This window comes from Simochromis diagramma, unplaced genomic scaffold (assembly GCF_900408965.1).
Source record: "Simochromis diagramma unplaced genomic scaffold, fSimDia1.1 OVJJ01000387.1, whole genome shotgun sequence".
NCBI lineage: Eukaryota > Metazoa > Chordata > Actinopteri > Cichliformes > Cichlidae > Simochromis > Simochromis diagramma.
Window position 1 is genome coordinate 4,417,416 of NW_024387152.1, and position 24,445 is coordinate 4,441,860.

Consider the following 24,445-nt stretch of genomic DNA (forward strand, 5'->3'; position numbering starts at 1 on the left):
TTTTCTTTTTTTTGGTTTTTTTTTTTTTTTTTCTTCTAGAGGCTGGAGTTGAAACATATGCTGAGCAGCACCAGATCTGACCAGCTTCCTCTCTTATCACTGCAACTATGCATTCCGCTGTCCCGATACCAAAGATGACCGGATATGTGGAATTGAAACCATGTTTCACAACGTGTCTGCGCTTCTTTTTGCATTAACGGTCAAACAGGGGAATGCTAGGCTTAGTGCCTCACTCAGTGGGACTCTTATTTGAGATGACACAGGTAGAGCCGTCGTTTACTGACAAACAAAGGATTAAAAATGCTAAGAAATGGAGAAGCCTCAATAGCAGCTGTGGTTTGTACCCCTTATGTCATTGTACGCTTGTGTTGACTACTGTGGGAGGTAGGAAAAACATGCAAAATTGTACAGAATCATGCTTAAGATGAAAATATCCTGAAGATTACATACGTGGTACTTTTACTTTTTGTTAAATGTAGTTGCACGATTAAGGTTTTCTTTACTGGAAAAAAAAAAAGTGACTTGCTGAACTTTGGTGGTACTTTTTGTTCATGAGTTTTTGTTTTGCCCTTTTTTAAAAAAAGTGTAATATTAAAAAAAACAACAACAAAAACGTATGCTCCAATCTTGAATGCTACTTCAGCATATAAATATGAGGACAAAAATATTTATAGGACTTTTAATGTAGTAGATAAAACAGATGGTGATATGTATTAAAATTAGCCCTCAAGATGGAATTCCAAAGATACTTTTACTTTCTCTCTTGGTTGCAGGGAAAAGAAAGGCACAAGCTCTTAATGCAAATGTTTTGAATTTGTTTTTTTTGTTTTTTTACTACGCAAACAAATTAAAAATGGTCTCTAGATTTCCCTTCAAAAGTTTGTCTTCATCCTATTTTTCTATTCACCACACAGGTGAAATAAATGCTAAAGAAAGCCTCTCTTCTTTCTCTCGTGTTTGCTTCAAATATCAGAAATGCTCTTTCCTCCTCAGGTGTTTGTGGTACTTTCGTTAAAAAAGAACATGCAGGAGACTGGGTGTGTGTGTGTGTGTGTTTTATAAAGGGGAGGTGACCCATGGGGGGCACAGTTCGGGTCAACACCAGCTGTCGGAGTGTGAGGTTCAGCCGCAGGCCAAGGCCTCCCTGCCTGTGGGGGTAAACCTGACCCTCCTCATATACCCACACACGCACACAGCAACAGAACCAGGAGCAGCCCTCGCTCACACTCGCCTTCCTCCTTCAAAGCGGTGCGCTCTTCACTCTGCTGGGACTTCCCCCTCGCTTTAGGCGGGCCTCTGCACCAGGAGGTTCAGAATTCACTGAAAACCACCGCAGAGGAAACGTGACGACACACAAGAGTTGCTCAAATCAGATCTGCAGTTGAAGGATTCACACCACACGTAGTTCACTTGTGTCCTTCCTACACCGGTGAATACGTGCCGTAAATGTGCCTCGTGATAAAGGTCAGAATCGCCATCGGTTTGGCTGTGGATTCTGGCAAGCTGGGGGGGGGGGGGAGTAGGACAGCCGTGTTTGAGCATGTGCGATAGACAGACAGAAAAGACAGCGGTCCGGGCAGGGGGTGGGTGAGGAGTTGGCACGGAAACAGACCAGCCTGTGTTGCTGCTCTACCACCTGGGCAGAGAGTCTTGGCGCAGCATCAGACACCACCCTGCCAGCCTGGCACCGCACTGCTGCCTCGGGGCTGAACACCCGCCTCTCTGTACCCGCTCCTCTTGGCCGGCCCTGCCTGGCTGGGCCCGGCTCAGCCAGCCTCATAGCTCCTTCCAAATAGCCCGTTCTTACAAAGCCTGGGGGTGCCTACAGGTGTGCACATGTACACAAATTACTCGTTTCAGGTGCACTTGTGCATTAACATGCACATACACGCTTCAATTAGCATCTTAAAAAAAATTCAAGGAGACTATTTTTTTTTTTTTGTATCAGGCTCAGTGTTTAATAAAATTAAACTTCTCTGTACTGTACATAGACAGAAAATTAAAACAACAATAGCAAAGAGAGGAAATACTGGAAATATTGACCGCTCCTATAGACCCTCAGTCGTCATCAGACAGTTCCAGGTCTTCAATTACATCCTCCTCTCCCTCAGCCAGCTTTATCAGAGCAGAAGAGGACAGCGGCTGAGGAGTCTTGGAAGCCTTTTTATCTCCTTCCTCTTCTTCATCATCATCATCATCATCTGGAATATAGACAAGACATACTTAAACTTCACGCTCAGCCACATCAGAAACCTCGCAGGTATCGAGTGGTTTACGTGCACACACGCTAGAGTAGAACGGCATTTTTAACAAACCTCTTCTAATCTGACACATTTCTACAATGTTGTTTACTCTCCAGGCTCGGCTAATGAGTGGCCACAGGAGTTGCTACCAGCTGTGAGACCACCATGTTAAAATGTGATGTAAACCATCTCTCAAAAGTTACACACGGATGATAAAAGCATAACTGAAAAGCATAAATTTAGAGTTGCGCTCCTTAAATTCCATTTCTGTTCATTTATACATAATAAATCCATTTAAGAGACTGAATTAATTTCTGGGGACAATTTAACTATTTCAGTGCAAATGCTTAGTCTAAATTGTAAAATCGCTCTTCCCTCCGAACCAGCAGCCGAACCCAGAGATGTTTAAGCTTAAAAGTTCAGACTGTCAAGACCCAAATCTGGCATCATGTGGCAGTTTATGCCTGAAAACCTGCTACAAAAACAATTAAATATTTATTAAAATTCAATTTTTTGTACTTGACTATATTTGCATTATCTAGAGCAGGGATATCAAACTTAAGGCCCGGGGGCCAGACGCAGCCCGACAGAGACTCCAATCCGGCCGCTGGACTGTTTTGGAAAATATGAAGAACATAAATTTCACAGCTTCTCTCACTGATAAAGAGCTTTTCCACGGCCACACTACACTAAAGTAATGAATTCATAGATGATATCTATTAATAAACTATGTCCACAGTGAAAAAACTAAACATTTGCTTTTAATGAACAAAAACTTTCCGGTCTGTCTTTCATTTGCTACAGCTGCATTTCTATATCGTGCAGAAAAACATATTGTTATAATTCTACTTCTTCTTTTGTTAATATTAGAGATGGCACGATACCACTTTTTTATTACCGATATCATAAATTTGGATATCGGCCGATATGAATCCGATATAGTGTGTTTTTAATCAATAAAACTGTTTTTTAACCCTGGAGAACCAATGGGGTCAAATTTGACCCCATTGGTTCTCCAGGGTTAAATATCTTGCTGCATTTTGTATAAGTTTATACTCAAGTTTAAAAAACAAAACAAACACTAAAGCTATTCTGTTATACCTGTATGCAAAAAATACACTGCACCCAAAATATTTCATAGTTCAGCAAAACTGATCAATCTAATAAACTTAAACCTGCTCCATCCTCCCTATTCTGGTATTTTAAAGAGTAAGCAACCTAACTAATAGGGTTGCAAACTCCCAGCAAAAAAATAAAATAAAATAGGGAACCACCCCCCACCTCATGATGCTAAATCGACGTAATCAACTTTAATTTGATGCAGTGTGGAAAAAAAAATGCATAGAAATCAATTATTTTTCTACAATATTTAAATAGATTCAACATCTTTCTTCAACAGAACTGCAGACTGCACAGATCGTACTTTCCCAAAGGAAAAAGTACTATAGCTTAGTAGGGTATATTAGACTTAATAGTTACTATATATAGTAATGGACTTCTATACATTTTACATCAGATTAAAACTTTGGGTGTAAGATTCAGATATTTATTTATTAAACACTAGATATTTTAAATGAGAATAATTCCCTGTTCATACCCTATCTGGCTAAACTTTGCTAGATCCGTCCCTGCACAGTTACCAGCCATCAGCTGCGTAGAAAAAGATCCTGGTGTACAAAGTAATATTAAATAAATTCTAACAACAGCTGATCAAGCTTAAACGTGCTGCTGTTGTTCAGCCGCTGGTTTCCTCTTTCAGGTGCAAAGTGGGCCAAAACCAAACAAGAGAGACGGACTCGCGACAGAAAAGCCGATCAGCTGATCATTGATCAGTTTCACGATTGAAGTAGCAGCAAGAAGAGGCAGTCGCTCCATATATCGGTTGTTAAGCTTAACGTGGGAATGCTTTACAAACATTCAGAGATGAACTTACACACTTGCTTTACTTCTCTCTGGGATCACTTCCTCGGAGATGAAATGCCAGTTTGGTAGCGAGGCTACAAATACTCAACCAGACCGCCGACAGGTCCCGCACGCCACAGCCGCTCTATCACGTGATGCATACTGTTCTGACGTGCTACGGTTATGAGCCGAGTTACGCCATGTCGCAAGTTTTGTGAGGTGCTTGTTTGATATTTAATGGATCGGATTACATTTTTTATTTCTCTCCGATATCCGATCCAGTAATTTAGGTCAGTATCGGACCGATACCGATACGTAATATCGGATCGGTCCATCTCTAGTTAATATACAACCAGGATTAAATGTGCAGATAAACTTCAGGAAGCACTGTTTCACTGGGCTGGCCCACTTAAGATTAAAGTGGCTGTATGTGGCCCACAGTGTAAAACGAGTTTGACATCCCCGCTCTAGAGGCAAACAGTAATTTTAAGTTTTACCCTTGTTACCAGCCAGCCTCCATATTTCTGGCCCTGCACTGATGGAAAAGGGTAACGCAGACGCCTCTACACAGCAAATTAACCAAAACAGACAAATTAGGACCTTAAAACGTGTCAAAACTGTTAATTGTGAATACCGACCTAAGTCTTCTCCCTCATCATCGCTCAGGTCAGACAGGTCTTCAAAATCATCGTCATCCTCGTCATCTGACGCACGGCTGCTCTTCTTACCTGAGGGGAGATGGTGGAAAAACATTACAGCGCGCTGAAATTTGTCTAGTCTTACTTTCTTCAGACGTTCCTAAGTTTGCACCGGTGCATCGCTGACGTCTGACGACTTTGGAGACGTGGATATGTGGGCCAGGTATCAGAGGCAGCTGGAAGTGTCTATTTCCTCCTGAGATGGAACTGAGAGTCGATTACAGGCGCCGCCGCCGCCGCTGCTGCTGGTGCACAAACACCCATGACAGTTTACTACCGGCAATTTCAGACATCTTATGCTCACGGCCTAAATATAGCAAATGGAGATAGCAGGCAGGTTCCACAGCTTCCACGATAATGGCAGAGTTGGTGTGTGTGTGTGTGTTGGAGAGATGTTGGGTTTTTTTCTTTTTGAAATTTAAGGTGTGCTACTCTCAGAGTGCTGTGTGTGTGTGTGTGTGTTGTCTAGCCAAAGGGACAACTGGGGTCCACATGCTTTGAAGTTGAGGTGTGATGAGAAGCTGACGGCATAGGGGAGAGAGAAGGAAAACAGAGCCGTTTCCTTTATGACACGAGCGCACACGCACGCGCACGCGCACACGCACACACACATAAACAACGTCTATTAAAACATCAGGTACTTCCCATCTGAATTTAAGATCGCAAACGCGCTCTCGCCCTCTCCGACTCTTTGTTGCTCACATGGTGCTCGCAGATTTCAGTTGTACCTTTGAGGTTGCCCCCAAATGACCTGGATGACTTATTACCACCACGCACACAAAAATACACACACGCACACACACACCAATCTTAATCATCAGCCCCTTCTCGCACTCCCCCTCTTTCCGGGAGTGTGTGAGACCGCAGAGAGCTTTGGTGAGCTGCCTGAAAGCTTTTGGCTCTTCGAGACTGGACGGCGAGGCGGTGGGTGTGCATTTGTGTGCTATCATCGAGATGTGTCTGTGTGTGTGTGTGTGTGTCTGCGCACGTGTTGCGAGGACATGCGGGGGCAGCTGGTTGGAGTCTACAGAGCCAGAAAAAGAGAGAGAGAGGGAGAAAAAAAAAGGGAGAGAGGCCACCGCTGGCTGTTCCAGTGGGCTGGTTTGAATTAGGAACCCCCGCTGGGATCCAAGCCTGTACTTCCTGTTGGGGTGGAGGTGGGGAGGGCAGGTTCGTGAGTGTGGAGGAGCTGAGGAAGGTTGAACGAAAGAGGGGTGAGGGAGGAGGGGAGGGGATGCTTGCCGGCAGCTGCCCATCCGTTTGTGGGGACTCTCCCCACAATGAAGTCCAGATGCATTTAAAAAAAAAAAAAACAACCCTGCCGCCTGCTCTGTTCCTCAGTGACCTTGCCGAGGGTTTTTTTTCCCCTGTTTGGAGCGTGTCCGAGTGTAAAGCTATAAAATCGAGGTTGACCTGTGGACGACCCGCAGAGGACGAGAGACAAACGGGGTGGGGGGGGGTGTTAAAGGATGAATGAGCTGACGGCGCCTTTTGGCGGAGAGAGTAAGAGAGAACCAAACTCTCTGATAAGCGAGAGATTTTCTCTTCAGTTTGATTTGGGATTTAATTTTAATTTCCACGGAAACGGCCTCTGTGGACGCTTTCATATCTCGGAGCCTTACGGCAAACTGCTCTGCAGGTGATCTGCTTCGTGTAGTCAAATATAGGAGACGTCACACAAACGGATAACGGCAGGAAAAAAAAACAACATAAAATCACAGTGAACTGTCATCACCTCTCAAGCTTTTACACTGCTGTAACAAAATGCAGCCCCCTAGAGGCCAAGTTGGGAAATATACCATAACCTGCACCGGTCCACAAATTGCATCCTTTGCAGGGCCGGATTCAGATCAGTGGGGGAAACCAGATATGAGGGGGTTAGCTCACATTTGATTTTGAGTCCTGCATCGTCATCTTCATCGGAGTCGCTGTCAGACTGGAACAGACCCTTGAACTCCTTTTTGTCCTCGGCCTTCTTCTCTTCAATCTTCTTCCGTTTGATCTCAGGAAGGTTCAGATCCTCCATCTTTATGTGACACACACACAAAAACAAACTGCAGTGCTTGTACACACGAACATTCATGAATGAAAAACAGTAGAAGTGACTCATAATGACTGAGTAAGGCGACTACTGGCAGGTTTCTTTGGTTTGATAATTACCCTTTCCTTGCCAGAAATCTCCAGCTGGATCTCCTTCTCTCGCAGCTTCTTCCACTGGCTGTAATATTTGCTCAGGGGGGTCCCCTCCTCCTGGATCTGCTTCTCCCAAGCCGCCTGACAGAGAACAGATATTTAGATGGAGAATGCACACAGGTGTGGACAGGACAGGTATGTGTATGTGAAAGGAAATGCAAATCTCCATCCTAATAAGCATAAATACACAGGTGGGTTCTCTCCCTTTCTTTTCCAGGATCTGTTTAGACAAGCCTTTCAGCAGGTTCATATTACACCTCCACCTCCAGCTGACCGGGAGAAAGAGACAGACGAGTGTGATGAAAGTCAGAGAAAACAGACGGGTTGAAGATGCCTGAAAGAGGAGATCTTCTTCAGCCCCTAAAGGTCTTTCTGGACAATATTGATTAGGCCCAATCACATTATCTGACCGACAAATCCAATAGTGCGAACAGACCGTGGCCTCTTGTACCCGTTGGCTTAACATGTTTATCACAATTTTCAGTGCCGCTATTAAGACAGAGTGACACGTGTGCACCGGAAGACGGGACGAGAGAAAGAAAACGTTACTTCTGAATTCGGTCAGACAAACAACTAAATAATTTCAGATGAGAGAAAGACGAGCGATGACAGAGTGTGACCAGGATGGACGCAGGGCGTCGTTAATTAGGCTAGCTCTCAGTTTGGGTGACATGTCAGCAGGGGGGCTGGTGGCCGGAGGGGGGCCGTGGCCTTTCCACAGCGACAGCAGCAGGGCTGTCCCCTCTCCTTCGCCCGCGGTGACACCTCTACGGCTGCCTCCGTGCCAGGGAGTCAATGCCATGGCGACAGCCTCCGCTGAGCACAGAGCCGTGGCGACAGGCGCTGGCACCGTGCCGCGTCGTCTGCCATACTATGTAAACACACACACACACACACACACACACACACACACACACACACACTTTCATCAGCTAAATTACAGACGAAGACCATCCGCTTCCATTTCATCTTTAAACGCTCTTAAATATTCATCAGTTCACACCTGTTCAAAAGTACAGGTGACACAACTAAACGAACGCACACGCGCAGCAGAGGTGGTTTCAAAATTTTAAATGTGTTTTCTGTTACTTTGACGACATTTATAAAAACATCACAGTAACAAACAGACAAAATGATGCATTTCCGAGGGTGTGGACATGCAGCCACTTCCCACGAGAACATAAAAAACACAAGTGATTTTGTTTTTCCTCCTTCGGTTATAGCAGAAGCGCTAACACACCACGAACTTGAACCGTGACTTCAGCTCTGAATCTCCTTGGGTATAATTAAACGCATCCACACAGAGGCAATCTTTCCCCCGCCTGAACCCTGCCTCTGCTGACACACTGGACATTTCAGCCATAGCTTTCTAGGCTGGAGGACGTTTGTCCCATGAAGTGATCAGACGTCACTGTGAAGCTTTCCAATCATGCGAGCGCTCACTTCACCGACAGCAAACCTTGCCATACGTGTCTGCGTAGATTCTCAGTCATCCAGGTCATGGTAATCTAAGGAGCTTGAAGACGTTTCAGCTCTCATCTAGGAAGCTTCTTCAGCTCTGAATCAGAATGAAACATCTTCAAGAAACTTAAAGAATTCCAGACGCTTTTCTTTCCAAACTTCCAAACACCAGAGTGTGCAGATGCACTTATGACCCTGGAGTGCGCCCAGACACACCTTCAGACTGGCGAACTCCAGATTTAGTGTTTAACGAGACGGTGAAAGAAAGAGACCGCAAATTATTTTGCATACGGAGCACTAATGCGACAGCTTTGCAAGCCACTTTGTTTTTTTTGTGAAACCATGCTACATCACGATGCTACAGAGTAGTTGTAATCTGCTGTGATAGACTGTTAGCGTATCAATACGATTAGCATTAAATTCTACAACAATTCCCACAATTCCTTTGTGTTTGCCGCCAGTCCATTGGTAGACTGTACGCGCAGGCGGCTCAGAGAGTTTAATGGAAATTGGAAGCGTTTTTTTCGCTGAATAAATGGAGCGATGTTTTAAACGTTTAAAAGAAAATGGAAGAAAACGAGCCATCAGGATGAAACAAACACACAACCTGCAGCAACTTAAGGAACGTCTGACAATAACGGGAAAGTTTAGAAGTACAACAGCGAGTGGGAAAAGGACTTTCTGTGGCCGAACTATGAAGCTAAGGCGCAACTTTTTGTCAGCACTGCTCAGAAGCAGTGAAAAAGAGTAAACCAGACAATCGTTACGTCGTGGAAAACAAGATATTTAAAAGAGACGATGTTAAAAAAAAAAGTAATACAATAAAAAAAAAGGAAATGCTTGTTTCAAGTTGCTCTGTCCTGTTCTAACAATACTGTTCCATAAAATTATGCCATTTGCCGCAACTCTAAATTGCTCTTCAGATCAAGCATCGAATGGAGCGTGCCGAGTTCGCTGCCATTAAATGGCTGAAGGCAGGAGGAATGTTAGAGAAGTTCCCGAGCATGCAGTCTGAGGGAGAGAAAGGTACCTTTCAGGTGTCGTATCATATCAGAGAAATATTTCCTGAATACGTTCTTCAGTTACCGTACTGGTGTTTATTTTGTTGTTAATATGATTTTAAGGGCATGGAGCTGAAAGGGCAAGTTGTTACTGTGGATGTCACCTAGACATCCACCACTTTGACACACCTGACACCTGTAATTATAGAGGTGTTGCATTCAAATATCACACATGTATGTCACTAAAACACACACACACATATACATATACACACATACAGTACGTATACTTGTACACCTATGTGTTATACACACTAATACTAGTTATTGTGTTTGCATTTTTACCGACAAACACGTTTGTCTGAAAAGATTTCTAGTTATTGTGTGTTCATATTACACATTACTGTCAGTGTGTTTAAGTAATGAACTGCACTGCTTTTGGTTATTAGGGATTTTAACAAAACTAGCACGCTTTGTAGCACCAGTACTACAAGCTAACAAAGTCAACGTTCTTTGCCCTGGACAAACTACATCTGTTAGCCCTGGACAGCCCACTATGTTGCCAGCACTGCTCTTTGTGATGCAAATTCTTTAATCTTACAGCAGATCCACCATCGTCATCGCATAGTAGTGCACTGGTGATCTACAGACGCTGCAAGCTCTAAAGAGACTGTGTCTGCATGTTCTAGAGAGATTTGTGGAACAACCAGTATTGCAGGTCGCTCTTTGTAGTGAAGTGTCTGTGGTGAACTCCAAAATCCAGTCCAAAGACACGCATGTTGAGTGAAACTGGTCGTGGATTCGAGGAAGATGGGTGATAAAGTGCTTCGGTTTATAGAAAACCCTATAAACCTAACCCTATGAAGTACTGGTGTACTTAAGTAGGATTTTCAGGTATCTGTACTTTATTTGAGTATTTATTTCTCTGGCAACTTTTTACTTTTACTTCCTACATTTTCACACAGATGCCTCTAATTTCTACTCATTATGTTTGCAAAACAGGCTCGTGACTTTAGGTTTAACGAGTCTGGGAGATTCAAACATGAAACTGATTTGAGCCTAAATGGAGGGAACAGTAACACCTACTGGTTTATCCATCAAGAGGGCTTATCACATACAAAGAGATGAAAGAGGCAAAAACATGTAATTGATTGAAGCGCTACACTTTGGGGGTAAGTTATACTTCAGTATAATAACTTTGCATGATCCAGGGTTTGTATGAAAATACCTGGCAGTTAAGTTCAGGATAAACAGGTTCGCTTGCAGTACTGTGGTAAATGTACAGTAAAGCGCTGTGTTGGACTGGTGCACAGTGGCTGTGGTGCTCATGGCCAGTGTTAGGTTACATACAGCAGAGATGAATTTGAATTTAAGCTAATGATGCTGAGACTCATTCATTGAATTCGGCCTTTACACCAACTGTATACTTTCTAGCATAAAGACAGTATAAACAGGGTGCTGTCAGTGTAGAGGATGGAAATCAAGACAGTCTATGAAGCATCTGCTTACATCTAGTTGAATTCAGTTGTAAATGTACAGAGAGCAGTAAAGCTCAGAGCAGCAGCATCAGGTCAGCTGATTATAACATGTAAACAAAGACAAATCCACTGTCTCAGTAGAAATGATTACTATAAGTGATCTCAGAGTTCCCTCCATTAAAATCCTATTAAAACTCTTGAATTTTCTTTTTAGCTGTGAAGGTAAGTTCTAAAATCAAGTTTATACTCCCTACTGCTAATATAATTTTATTATTATGTTAATACAGCATGAGGTTCAGATAGTGTTGCACAAAAACTGCTGGTAGAAATGTCCTTCAAAGATCTAATTTGTAGTTTCTTACTTTTCAGAGCTTATGTTTTCACTTTTTAACCTTTACTGGATGGAGTAAAGCCACCGTCCCACTGTCTGCACAGCCAAGGTCTTATACCCAAGAACCTGCATCAGGCACCACCCTTAGTTCAAACCTTATAGCTATTGATGAGTCTATTTATAGGAAAACTGTCCAGTATGAATATGGGAGATACAGTTCATTAGGTTGAAAACTGGACAGTAACTCAGTGAAGCACTACTGGTAACTGCATCTTGTGTATAACTGGCCCTTTGAGACCTCCCGGGGTCTACAACCGGAGTAAGCACAGGGTCATTCTTACCTGAGTTTAAGGTTTATATAGAGAGGTGTTCTCCATTACCAGCTTCTGCCTGTGGCGTTAGATGATCTGTTGTTAGATGGCCTGCAGCACGTAGCTCAACTGGAAACTATCCCAAAGGAATATAAAAAGCTATTTTTCCCTGCAACTGGATTTCTCTGGTGCTCTTATTAGAAATACTGGAATATGACTTAAACATATAGTTACACGAACCAATAATTATTACCCATAAGGGCTGTAATTTATTTACAGATGACTGTAAATACTCACTGTTGTACCCCTCTCCAAACGTCCTTGATGTTGATGATTTGAAAATGTGGATCTATCGCTCCATCATACGTGCTGCTACTGATTTTCAGTCTAGTTCTTGTGTAATTTGGCCCTTTCTTTATGTTTCCCTTCCATAAGAACGGCTTTTTGACAACCAGCCCTCCACTAAGAGTGTGTGATGAGGCTTCAGGGAACCGTATGGATCAGTTAAGGAGTCAGATGCATCTCTCAAGATCTGTGTCAGGTGTTTGCAGGATGCTTTCCCATATTTTTCCAGGACATGACTTTCAGATACTGTTTGTCCTCAACACACAGTACACCATTTCAAGGAATGCCAATTTTTTTAATCTAATAGCTCTTTGGGAATCACCTTGTTGGTGCAAAGATAGTATTTTTCAAAGTGTGTTTTCTTTGGCAGTTATTTATAGATTCAACTAAAGAAATGGGAACTGTTTTTGTGACAGGCTACTAGTAACAAAGTGGCAAATGGTACGTTACATGTAGATGAGTCATGTGTAGACAGAACACTGGCTCATGCATTGACTTACATACCTTTTCATGTCCAAAGAAACATTTGAAAAGATATTCATAAAGTCTGGAGAACTGTTGCTCAAGACTGCTTTTAAAATGAAATAAAGTCTAGCTTGGAAGCAAAAATAACAGTAAAATGTTTTTTTTCCTGTTGCCCATCTTACATTTTGTTGATGACCTTTATGTTTAACTGGCCTTGAGTAGTTTTAAAATTTAAACCTATTCAGTGCCATTTTCAACATATTATTTATTTGACCTTATTATGTGGATCAATGGAAGAGCATTGCTCTGTATTTGCAACTCATTTCTATGTTAAAGGTTTTCAAAAGCAGAAGGGCCAAACAATCATCGCACAAACCAGACCCACTCACCACAGCGGCGGCATCGGCCACTCCAAATGTGGCCTTCTGTCTCCGTCCTGTGATGTGGCTGCTGTTTTCCTGTATCTTCTCCAACAGCTGACGCACCGGCTTGGAGTAATTGGCCACTTTGCATTCCTTCAGGAACGCTTTCAGCTGCAGGGACATGGAGGTGCATGAGAAGGTAAGAACAAGCACAAAGGATGATTATTGTTTCCCCTAAAGGAAGCTGATTCGGTTCAGCAGATCCTGAATCATATATTCAGGTGAAAAACTTTGGGAATAGCACTCAGTGTCATTGTCACTTTTTTAGACAATTGCTAAGTCAAAAAAAAATAAATCAATTCTAGTCTGCTTTAAGATCACTTTGATCACTTTGTGTTTGCCTCACCTGAATGATGGTGGGCAAGGCGAGCTCAGGGAACCCGATGGAGCTGGCCTGAGTGTGGAAGTAATCTAGTATCAGGTCGTACAGCTGGTCAATCATCCCGTCCTAAAACACAACAGGACAGCAACGATCATAAACAATGTTCACAATTTACAAAATGACATCATTTTCCTATTTCATGTGAAACTAACTCGAGTGGATCTATGGAAGCATCTTCCTCGCTGCAAATTAATCACGCCAATAGCTTTTCCCAGCCTGGTATTAACATTTAAATGTTTACTAACCAAGAATCAATAATGCATTACAAGCTGTTTTAATTGATCTGTGTCTCTATCCAGATCTATTTTGGGAAGATGTAATGTTGAACTTCTAGTATGCAGTGTTTGTGTTCATGGATATTGGCATTTTTGGGACAGACAATATACTTCCTGCTTATTGGTCGGGGCTAACTTAAAATAAGTCTCCAAACCAATCACATCTCGCTTAGCATGACGTCTATACCAGTGAACAGAAACAAAGTGCAACATTCACATAAGCTAAAGTTTTATTTTATATGAACTCACTAAATCACTCAAACAGTGTGAGCTGATGTGTCTGCATCACCCTGCCATCAGGTGTGATGCAGTGATGAGTGGCTAACACTGGAGCCAATACTGAACGACTGTATTTTCACTGAAAAGCAGAAAGGAGTCTATATGAACGACAAACTGCGCAAGTCTACACTGGCAACAATAAGCAAGCAAAATGCGATTACTGGCCAGCACATTATCACAATGTTGTGCTAATCAATATACTCTGTTTGCAATGTATAGTGCGAGCACACAGATCCATCACAGCTGTGGATGCGTGTGTCCCTGGGACATGAAGTCACCTCCGGCTTATAAACAGGAGATCAAATGGTTACCATTTAGGTAATATACCAAAAAGTAACATGACTAGCCGAGATGCCGCCCCAGGAAAACCAAACACAGTGAAAATAATTACAGTGTAGCATCAACAGCTTGAAGCCTGAAGAGCAGCCAGGTTTCCACAGCAGCTGCATCTACATGTCGATACGGCAGAGACTGGGAAAGGCACTGGGTACCAGTACACTAGCTTGACCCCAGAGGCAGGATTTGGTTCTCCTCCTGGTCTTGAACCGACAATCTTTTTGCACGTAATGCTAACTTTGTTAACCGCTACACCACAGAGCCACTATGTGACGGTAACAGTGTACAAACTTTAGCACTTCATAACAGCTATATTCTCTATCAACACAGACTAAAAACAAATAGGAAACCACAGAAAAGCAACCCGAGATTACCAATTGTGTTACTCAGAGCTCCCTGTAGCCCCTAAACCTTTTAAAGGTTCAGGGCAAATGAGGACCTACTTTATACAACAACAACAACAACAACTACTATTACTATTATTACTATTACTATTATTATTACTATTATTATTATTAATATTACTATTATTATTATTATTATTATTTAGCCTTTAGTAAAAGCTGAATACGTAAAGATGCCATCTACAGGGCTAGAAGTTAAGCTGCCTTTCTGTGAAATAAAACATCTGAAGCCTGTGTGGACTGAGAGGTGCTCTGATTCAGACCGATCTGTTTGTTCGGTCAGGTCTGCTGTGTGTTTACGAGACGGGGGTTCACGGCAGTTGCCTGGGTGACAGCGGTGAGAACAGACCTAGCGAGCGGAGTGCGGGGGATAATCCCACAGAGCTGCAATCCTCTTGGCTGCAGCACTGAGCGAGGTGACTCAGGGTCAGTCTGAGAGCTCTGACTTTCAGCGTTGTCCTCAATCCACACCCACTCTGTCACAGAGTAGCACTAAAATAACTAAGACTCCAGGAGCTGCTCCATCTCAGCACACTAAAGACAGAATCAGCAGGAACCGCTGTATACCAGCTATAAAGAAGTACCTGGTCTAACACTCTTAACACTAGCGGCCACAGTAACACTTACCTTGTAGGCTTTCTCGATTAGGTTGACCTTGTTAAGCTTCAGGATGACTGCAAAGTTGATGGGTTTCTTACTTATTCGTCCGGGTTTCTTGTTGAAATCAACTTGCTGGAAGATCTGTAAGAGGAGACAAACAGTGAACTCTGATCTACTCATACAACAGTGTAGTGCATACCATCTCAAATATAAAACATGCTCTTTTTAATCAGTCTGTCAGTCTCTTTGTTTGCATTTTTTAAAAAGGATGCAGATTTTGGTATGAGTAACATCCACCTGTTTTCTCAACTATCCAATCCAGACACATCCCTTAATGAAGGAATCAATAATGCAGGTTGGGCCTACAAATGTCATAATTAACATCACTATTAATTAAACCAATTAGCTAATACATCTGTTTTATCTGTGAGAAACCAAGTCCACAGCTACTGCTTGCATAGGACTTAAGAGGGTAAGTAGCAGCCAGGTGCTGCTAATCAAATGCACTTGAATTATTGATCATCAGCGAGTGTGAGCACCTCTCTAAAAGCAGAAGCTTTGCTGGTCCGCAGTATTTAGACGTGTGTTAACATAATCCCAAGAATAAAAGACATCAACAGTGATCTTAGAGAACCAATTGTTGCTGCCCATCAAACTGGGATGTGTTATCAGGCCATTCTGAAGTCCATCATTCTACTGTTAAGTGAAAAACAAGACCGTTGCCAATCTTCCCAGGACTGGATGTTCCAGTAAATTCACCCCAGGATCAGACCATGCAATGCTCTGCAGGCTGTAGTTAGCATGTTAAATGTCAAAGCTAATGACAGTACAGATAGAAAACGACTGAACAAGTGTGGTGCTTGTTGACAAGAGGGGGTGTCTTCTCTCTTAAAAGAACACGGCAGCACGGCTTAAGTTAAGCTGCATTTGAACAAACCACAAGATTTCTGGAACGATGTCCTTTGGACAGATGAGACCAAAGTGAAGATGTTTGGCTGCAACGATGCCCCAGTGCCATGTATGAAAAAGGAAAAACAAATCCAGCATATCAGCTCAAACACTTCAGGTTAACTGTCATGCACGGTAGTGGAGTAGTGATGATCTGGGTTGTTTTTCAGCCACGGGACTTTGCAGTCATTGAGTCAAACATGAACCCCCACTGTGCACCAAATGCTCGAGTCAAATGTGAGACCGTCTGTCTGACAGCTGGCTGAAACTGGGTAATTTAACGGGACAATCATCCCAAGCACCGCAGGAGAGCTACAGCAGAATGGCTAAAAAAAGGAAAACGACGGTGTTGCAAAGGTCAAGTAAAAGTCCCGACCTCAACCAGACTGAAATGCAGTGGCAGGACCTTAAGAGAAAGTCATATAGAAAACAATTGCTTCAAGTTAAAAGTGGTTCTACAAGCAACTGAATCGTATGGTGTGCTTAGTTTTTCAAGTCCAGCGGAAACTTTATCTCCTGGCTGTAGGTTGATATTTGGAACTGCTTCTACGCGTTAATAAAAGCCGCGACCGTCTCTATCTTGAGTAAATCCGCATTCAACTTGCTATTCTTCAAAGACAACGCAGCTAAAGAAAACATTTATTCTGCGGGATGCTGAAAGTGTTTTGACAATTATCAGTCAGCGCAGCTCATTTTAAATACTGCAGTGTTACTGAGATGACACATTTCTATCTTAGTCTGTGAAAGTACATTCTAGCCAACGTGTGGGCTATTTGTCTACAAGCTTTAGCTTTCACATCTGCCCACAGTGCGCAAGTGAATTTCTGTCTTGTATTTGTGTATCAAGCTATTTCTGACTCCCTGTATCTCTGTGTGTGTGTGTGTGTGTGTGTGTGTGTGTGGTCGTTAATGCTCGCTGTGCGCGAAGCAGAGCAACGCTCCTGGCCGGTGCTGTCTGTACAAACATAGGATGTGGTGGCGGTCTGCGGGGGAGCCAGGGGAAGTGGGAAGGCATGGGCCAACCCTGGTGCACTCTCTCTCTCTCTCACACACACACACACACGCACGCACACGCATGCACACAGCTACACAAGCAGGAAGCTCCAAATCATACACCCCCCTCGGAGATACGAGAACACACACACAGGCACAGACACACAGGAGGAAGGGGCTGCTTTTGCTGTTCTAATTAAAACAGTAGCAGCGTACCTCAGCCTGACTTTAACAAGGGGAACAGTAAAGGAGAAAAAACACAGGAAGCATTGTGCGTCACAAATAAACACAGCTTGCTGTTGGGGGTTAGATGGAGCGAGGGAGGCGGGGGTCGGAGTGTATCTGTGTGTATGACGGGGAGAGAAGTGGGGAGTGGGCCATAGGCAGAGAGGATGTGGTCTGCACAGCATGTTAGGACCAGAGTGTAAACCACAACCGTGTCTTTATCGCTTCGGTCAAACTGCTGCACGCACACGAACACATACAGACAGACGTGCGCTGACCACTCCCAGCGGGCCGAGCCAGTCGCCAGCACATGTCTCTCCTCCAGCAAACCACAACAAAGCCGCACAGCGTGCATAAAAACTTGCGCACAAAGGCACACTACGCGGTCACGTGACTAGCACCTGATCCAGAGAAGATGTTGTCAGTTGGTGACCCGTGATTGGTCTGATAACAAAGGTGTCTCTCACAGCTCTACCCTTTGAATGTTTCCTCCTAAGCTTCTACAGTTGTGGCCGTTGAGACCAAAGTGCATTTCGTATGCCACTGATGTTTTTCCGCAGCAAACCACCGACGGAACATTTCATCACATCTACCTTTTCATTGTTTCCATTTCACCAAAGTCAGCCAACGGGCTGTTTATTGTAGATTATCTCAAACTATCCGAGGGCCTCAAGTTGTGTGTCGGTGCGAGAGACTCGGGCCACTGGAAACCTGACCCCTCACTGATACGCTGTTAGCTCTGCACGCTGGTTACTTGAGATGACGTGAAGCCTTACCTCCAAGAGGAAAGGCAGAACGGGCACAAACGTGTTGGTGCTGCCAGACAGCAGAGTGAGCGCTCTGCAACAGTGCATCCTCAGAGGGTAATATCTCGCTGTGGGAACCAGTCTGAAAGAGAAAATAGTGATCAATGTCTCCACCTGCTGTTGGCAACATGTACAAAAAAAACAAAAATAATTCTCTTCCAAGATTTTGAAAGCAACACAGTTACAAAAATTTTGGGTGAAATATATTTTAAAAAATGCAGATTGCAGGAGTACAAACAACGGTTCATCTCATTAGGTAAACCTGTTCATGTTTCTTAATGCAAAGATCTAATCAGCCAACCCAAAGGCATACACGTGCCTTCTGACAGAGTATTTCAGAAACTGTTAATCTACTGCGATTTTCCTGTGCAATCATTCTAAGGTTTACAGGGAACATTCCCAAAAAGAGAAAATATCCTACGCGAGGCAGATCTTTGGGCAGAAATCACTTGCTACTTTCAAGGATCAGAGGAGCTTGGATGCTTTAAGGAAGACAACAGTAAGTCAAATCACAGTAAGTCATTATAGCCAAGGTATGCAGAAGAGCATCTCTGAAGACCACTCCCATCCCAACAGGAAGCTGAGGCTACAATTCACACAGACTGACAAAAATTTTAAAAATGTTTCCTGGTCCAAGGAGTCTCAGTTTCTGCTGCAACATTCAGATGTTAAGGTCAGAACTACATGAAAGCTTGGATCCATCCTGCCTTCAATCAAATTTTCTTGGCTCACTTTGGGCCCCTCAGTACCAACTGAGCATCATTTAAACGCTACTTCTACTTGAATACTGAATCACGTCCATCTCAGACTGCGCCCATCTTCTGATGGCTGCTTCCAGCAGGATAACGCACCATGTCACAAAGCTCAAATCTCAAACTGGTTCCTTGAACATGACGATGTACTCAGACATTCACCAGACCTCAATCCATCACAGCATCTTTGGGATGTGGTGGAACGAGAAAGTGACATCATGGATTTACACCCAAAAAATTGCCAACAACTGTGTGATGTCATCATGTCAATATGGACCAAAGCAGGAATGTTTCCAGCAGCTTGTTGAATTTATGCCACAACGAATTAAGCTAGTTCTAAAAGCAAATGGAGGTGCTAGCGAGGTGTAACATAAGTGTATGATATAATATAAGTGGCTGTTTAGTGTGTATTTGAGGCCAAGTCGTGGCTTTATTTATACATCAGACTCTGGGGTTGAGTTTTTAATCTTTTAAAAGCTTTTTTTCCCCTAACATATTTATGTATACTTACTTGATGGTGCCAATTATGACTTGGCAGAGTGGATAGATCAGAGGCTGCAGTACCTCACTGGGGTGCAGTGTGCTCAGGACCCGACACCACAGGAACAGACAGTGAATATACTGCCAGTTATAAACTGATTGATACGTTTCCTATTAAAGAAAAAAAAAAAAAAGGGGTCAAATGTGAATGAGGGTGAGCATCTATATAGCAGAGAATAGCTCTGTGTCACTGTGTGTGGTTGCTCAGTCAGTATATAGCTTTAAATCACTTTAGTAAACTGGACTAAGCTCCAATCATACATCCCCGTTTTTGCGCATGAGCATTTCAAAAGCAAATATATATTTGAATTTTATATAATTACAAAAACCAATCCTTAAATTGAAGCCCTAAATGACTCAAGGCAGATGTATACTTGTCAGTCTCTATAAATACTGTTTTATGTGAGCACAAACAGCAAAAAGAAGCCAAACAACCTTCTTCTTCATGGTCATGGCGTTTCTGAGGTGAATGGCCAGCTGTCGGATATAGATGAAGGCGTGCTGGTAAGTGACCTGCGTGTCCAGGGCGTACATCTCTGTCAGAGTTCTCTGCATGAAGTTGATCATGGGCAGCACGTTGGGAGATGTGAACTTGCAGTTTTGTACATAAGAAATGTACATTTGCTGCAAAGAGGAAGACGGTTATTCTTAAGAAGCCCAGGCTGGATTTGCTTTTTCCCCCTTTTGCCTCAGTAAAGATCCAGGTTTGTTGTGAACACCTCAATTCCTGCAGCTCACCTTAAGAATCGGGTTGAGGTACGTTTCCTGTTTCTGGCGGCAGATTTTATTGAGGGCCAGGAAGGCAAGAACCCGACTCGTCTCTTCCCCCGTGCTCCACTGCTTCATTAGTTGCTGGAGTCAGAAACAGGAAAGGGAAACAAAAACAAAGACACATTAAGACATCATTTGTCAATAAATACTGACATATTTTACTCCGTGTCATCAAGCTAAGGTGGAGGTCTCACCTTAATCAGGTGGCGACACTGTTTGGGTAGACACAAGTAATACGGTACGAGCTGGTTGGTGTGCTTCAGGACCGCGCAGATGACCGTAGCCTCCGTTAGGCTGGATAACAGCTGCAGTTAGGAAACAAGAAATAATTTTAAAGCAAATATTCACAAAAACGAATCCGTGTATTCTGTATTTCATGTATCTGCCTCACAGGAACACACAGGCCTGAAATCTAAGTGGTGAAAAACAAAGAGACACATGAAGTAAAGAGCAAACCTGAACCACTCCACTGAGATACATCTTTATGTCCATCTGATTCTTCTGCCATCTTGGACTAGACGAAGGAAGCACTGACCTGCGAACAAACCGCAAGACAAACAAAGAAATGAGTGAACAGGTTTTCTTTTCCCTCTTCTCAGCTACACCGAGACAATCGATGAGAAATGAGACGAGTGTGAATATTGTGGATTTTGTACTTTTTTTGGTCTTTATCTGGCTTCAGGTTAAGCATCCTCTGCAGAGCTCCGTGGATATCTTTGATGCAGAACAGGACCAAAGCATTGAACACTGCAGACAGAAAAAGAACATCATGCATGCTTAAGTGTTGTATCTTTCATAAATAGCACAAGGAGTGAATATTAATGTGCTTATGTCATCACAATAACACAATTCTAGAAACAATCGATCTTTAAAGGAAAGATTGAAGAACTGCCAGAGGACTTTTTGTAACTGATAAACTGTGTTTTCAATTTCTTCTCTGTGACAGAGATCGGCATGTTTGTCTCTAAATAAGCTGCACTTCTTTTATTTATATAATGTGTCGTGTTTATCCTAGCTCATTTTTTATGTTTGTGAATCTTATGAGCTTCTTACGGAGTGCTTAAAACGTTAAAATAAACATTAAATCTGCACTGTAGATACATCGTAACATAAACCCTCTGAAACACTACAATGTAACCTGATGTGCAAATGTAACTGTACATTTTGCAGTTACATTTGTAACTACAAATATAACCGCTACTGTGATTGGCCTGTTCGATACTCTCAATTCCTCCTGTGCATTTACCACATTTTATTTTTTTTTTTTATTTGTTGACTACACTTTTTTTTAATTTATCAGTCAGAGAATAAAAATGACCACCTCAACATGAGGACTCAGAGATGTCAGTAAATTTCTAACTGCAGATTCCCAGAAGTATCAGAACGGAGATGAAAGAATGTTCAAAAAAAGTGAAAAACAAAAGCCCCCCCACAAAAAAACAAACAAAAAAAACCCCAAAACAAAACAAAAAATAAAACCCCACCTGACAACAATAACAACAAGTCCAGGCATTTTATATATTTCTATCGTGGCTGGCACTGCATAAACAACCTTAGGGACACGACTACAAGCTAATTAAGGAGTAAGATATCACACAAAAGCATGAACGCTTCCAACAGCATGTGACAAGTCATTAAGGACTGACAACAAATTATGGTTAAATTATTAAATTCGCTAGGTATTCCCTTACTGGTTGGTGATTGGTTGCCGGTTGCTAGCAGATCACAGCAGTCGACAGCAGTTTGTATGGAAGATGCTGAACTGTCTCCACTTACATTTTAACTACTGATTTTATCTATTGTTCTGATTTTATCTGTTTTGATTTTATATACTGTTTCGTTTGTTTGTTTGTTAATTAGTTTGTTTGTTTGCTTGTTTTAATCAATTTTAAATCATGCTTTTTATTTGTTTTTGTTTCTAATGTCTCTGTAAAGCACTTTGAATCACCTTGTTGTTGAATTGTGCTATACAAATAAACTTGCCTTGCCTTGCCTTGCATCACCGTATACCTCTTTTAGCCCTTTTAAAAGAGGTCCTTTAGCCATTTTCCATCAGTACATACTTGGATCCACTCGTTTTCCAGTGGCCCCATCTATTGTGTATAGGGTCGTGATAGCAGTGGGTCCAAATGTCCCGTGGACGTTACGCCGATGGTATACTTGCTGCTCGGTGTATGGCTTTTTAATCAGACTTTGAGGACCACTGTGTTTCCTTGTTGCCTGGTTTCAAAACTGGCTGTTTTGATTTTCATGAAGGAGATGCTCTCATGACCAATGACTTTTTCAGATCGCTTGAAACCCCGGCCGAGTAGGTACTACAAAAGTACGTGGTACCAGGTACTACCACATAATGAAAAACCCCAAAAACCAAGTCGATCTGATCCGAGGAGGTGCTAATGGAAAAGGGCTATTTAAGACCAACTACTCACAGAATTAAAACTTTCACATAGCAATCAATGGTTGCCAGGGGTCACTGACCCCCCTCTCTAGGACTGCATAAATAGTGCTTTCAACAATCACTTGCTTACCGGTTGGAGAACACACATTTTTCCTTTGTGACTGTTGGATGGTAAATGGTTGCTGACCGGCCTCTAGGCCTGTGTGACTGGTGTTTTAATTTCAAATTAAACTGTTATATACCCATATATATATATGAATAGAGATATGAGGACCCACCTGAGCTGTCAGCTACTTTGTAGCGGCACTGACCGCCCTCTTCACCCTTCGTTGTGGCGACAGCAGCCTTGAAGGCCTGCGTGACTTCTCTGAAGAGATGAGCTGTGGGTTCTTTCTTCATGGCCGCTTTCCAGTCGTCTATCATTTTGTCTGTGACTTTGATAGTATCTGCTCCCTTCTTGGCTTTCTTTGAACTTTTTGCAGCATATTCATCGTCATCATCTTCTTCGTCCCCAGAGCTGGCCTCCTACAAACATGTAAAACAGCAGCATGAGGATCTCCTAATTTCCAAAAGAACTCACACCAGAAAGTAAGTAGCCCTCTTACCTCCAGTTTAGATGGTAGTTTGTGGTACCCTCTCTCGTCTTCATCGTCTGAGCTGTCGGTGTCGTCAAAATTTAAAAGCGCCTGGTCGTTTTCCTGCAGAAACTTGTAGAACTCGGGATCTTTGCTCTTTAACCTGGACAGCTGCTCCTTGTGCTGAGAGGCCTTACCTTTAGACTTTTGATCTCTACAAATACAGAGTATGTACAAAACGAGTTACAGAACTTTGAGACATTTTCTGCATTTGCACTTTTCTAACAGTACATCATACAGAAAAGAATAATCAGGCCCCCTGGAAATTACGCCCCTGCCAAAGCATCTCAGTCGGGTTAGGACTTTGACTTTGATTAGGCCAGGCAGCACATATAGCAGAATAGTACCATAGCTAAAGGGGTGTGAAGTCAGTTGGTGAGTCTGAAAAGTAAATGGATATGACCCCAATTGAACAGAATACAATATCCAAACATTTTACACTGGAAAATGCTGCACGTGTGTATACCCGTATCAGAGCGTGCCCACATTTAAGATTATGTTTCACCCCCTAAAGGTCTCTAAATATAAGGACTCACTTCTTAGGGCTTGGAGAGTTCTGATCTGTCTTCTTCTTGAGCCCATTCTGTTTGGGAGGCTCTTCGTCAGATTCAAAGCCTGTCAGCAGGAACTCATCCACACTCAAGTCTTCTAATTTCCTACAAGAAAGAAAACAATCCATAAGAAGCAAGTCGATCAAAATGTGTGTGTGGTCTAACTGTCCTACAGTTTTTAAGTTCACGTGTAAGCATTTTTGTTGGTTAGCTGTTCACTTGTCAGTCAGATGCAAATATCTCCCTAAAAAACTCAGGAACCTTGTATTATTATTATTATTATTAATATTTTCATGAAGCGAAACCACACTTAGAATACAGCAGTCGTATTCGAGTTAGCATGACGACTTTATGCTAGCACTTTAGTTACTAACATACAGCCGTAAAGAGTTAGAATGACTTTCACGACTAACTGGCCAGACTTTAACTTTCAACATCAACATAAAATACTGGGTAAATCTCATTGTATTCATAGCATAATAAAGAAAATATTAACAAACCTTTTCTGTTTCGCTGCCATGCTGGATCTAAAAAACGTGACGCCAAACCGCAATACCCACAATCCTCTGGTGCAAAACGATGGAATTGGTTTTATGTTTCGCGGATACTGATCGTATGACGGTACTTGCGTTTATAATTACACCGACTAACCGAAACATTATTATTTTTGATAAAATGCTAACGAACTTTATTTGTTTAG

The 24,445-nt window shown here is 42.6% G+C and overlaps 1 protein-coding gene across 3 annotated transcripts; it reads right to left on the reverse strand.

Moving 5' to 3' along the window:
- Window positions 1-30: 30 nt before the first annotated feature.
- On the reverse strand, window positions 31-24,375 carry noc2l (NOC2-like nucleolar associated transcriptional repressor). 3 transcript variants are annotated; one of them, XM_040047478.1, is made up of 19 exons: window positions 24,246-24,375; window positions 23,731-23,850; window positions 23,165-23,348; window positions 22,838-23,084; window positions 20,818-20,908; window positions 20,618-20,696; window positions 20,356-20,466; window positions 20,129-20,242; window positions 19,826-20,014; window positions 19,362-19,501; window positions 18,069-18,180; window positions 15,154-15,267; window positions 13,197-13,298; window positions 12,818-12,961; window positions 7,004-7,117; window positions 6,731-6,869; window positions 4,784-4,873; window positions 2,430-2,432; window positions 31-2,201 (listed from the first exon to the last, which is right to left on the reverse strand). In XM_040047478.1, exons 1-19 carry the CDS (start codon window positions 24,263-24,265, stop codon window positions 2,059-2,061), a joined length of 2,256 nt encoding a protein of 751 aa, XP_039903412.1. In that variant the 5' UTR covers window positions 24,266-24,375; the 3' UTR covers window positions 31-2,058. The 3 variants fall into 3 exon arrangements, with proteins under 3 accessions (XP_039903412.1, XP_039903414.1, XP_039903413.1); XM_040047480.1 differs by lacking the exon at window positions 2,430-2,432 and having other exon boundaries at window positions 31-2,198; XM_040047479.1 differs by lacking the exon at window positions 2,430-2,432.
- Window positions 24,376-24,445: the final 70 nt, after the last annotated feature.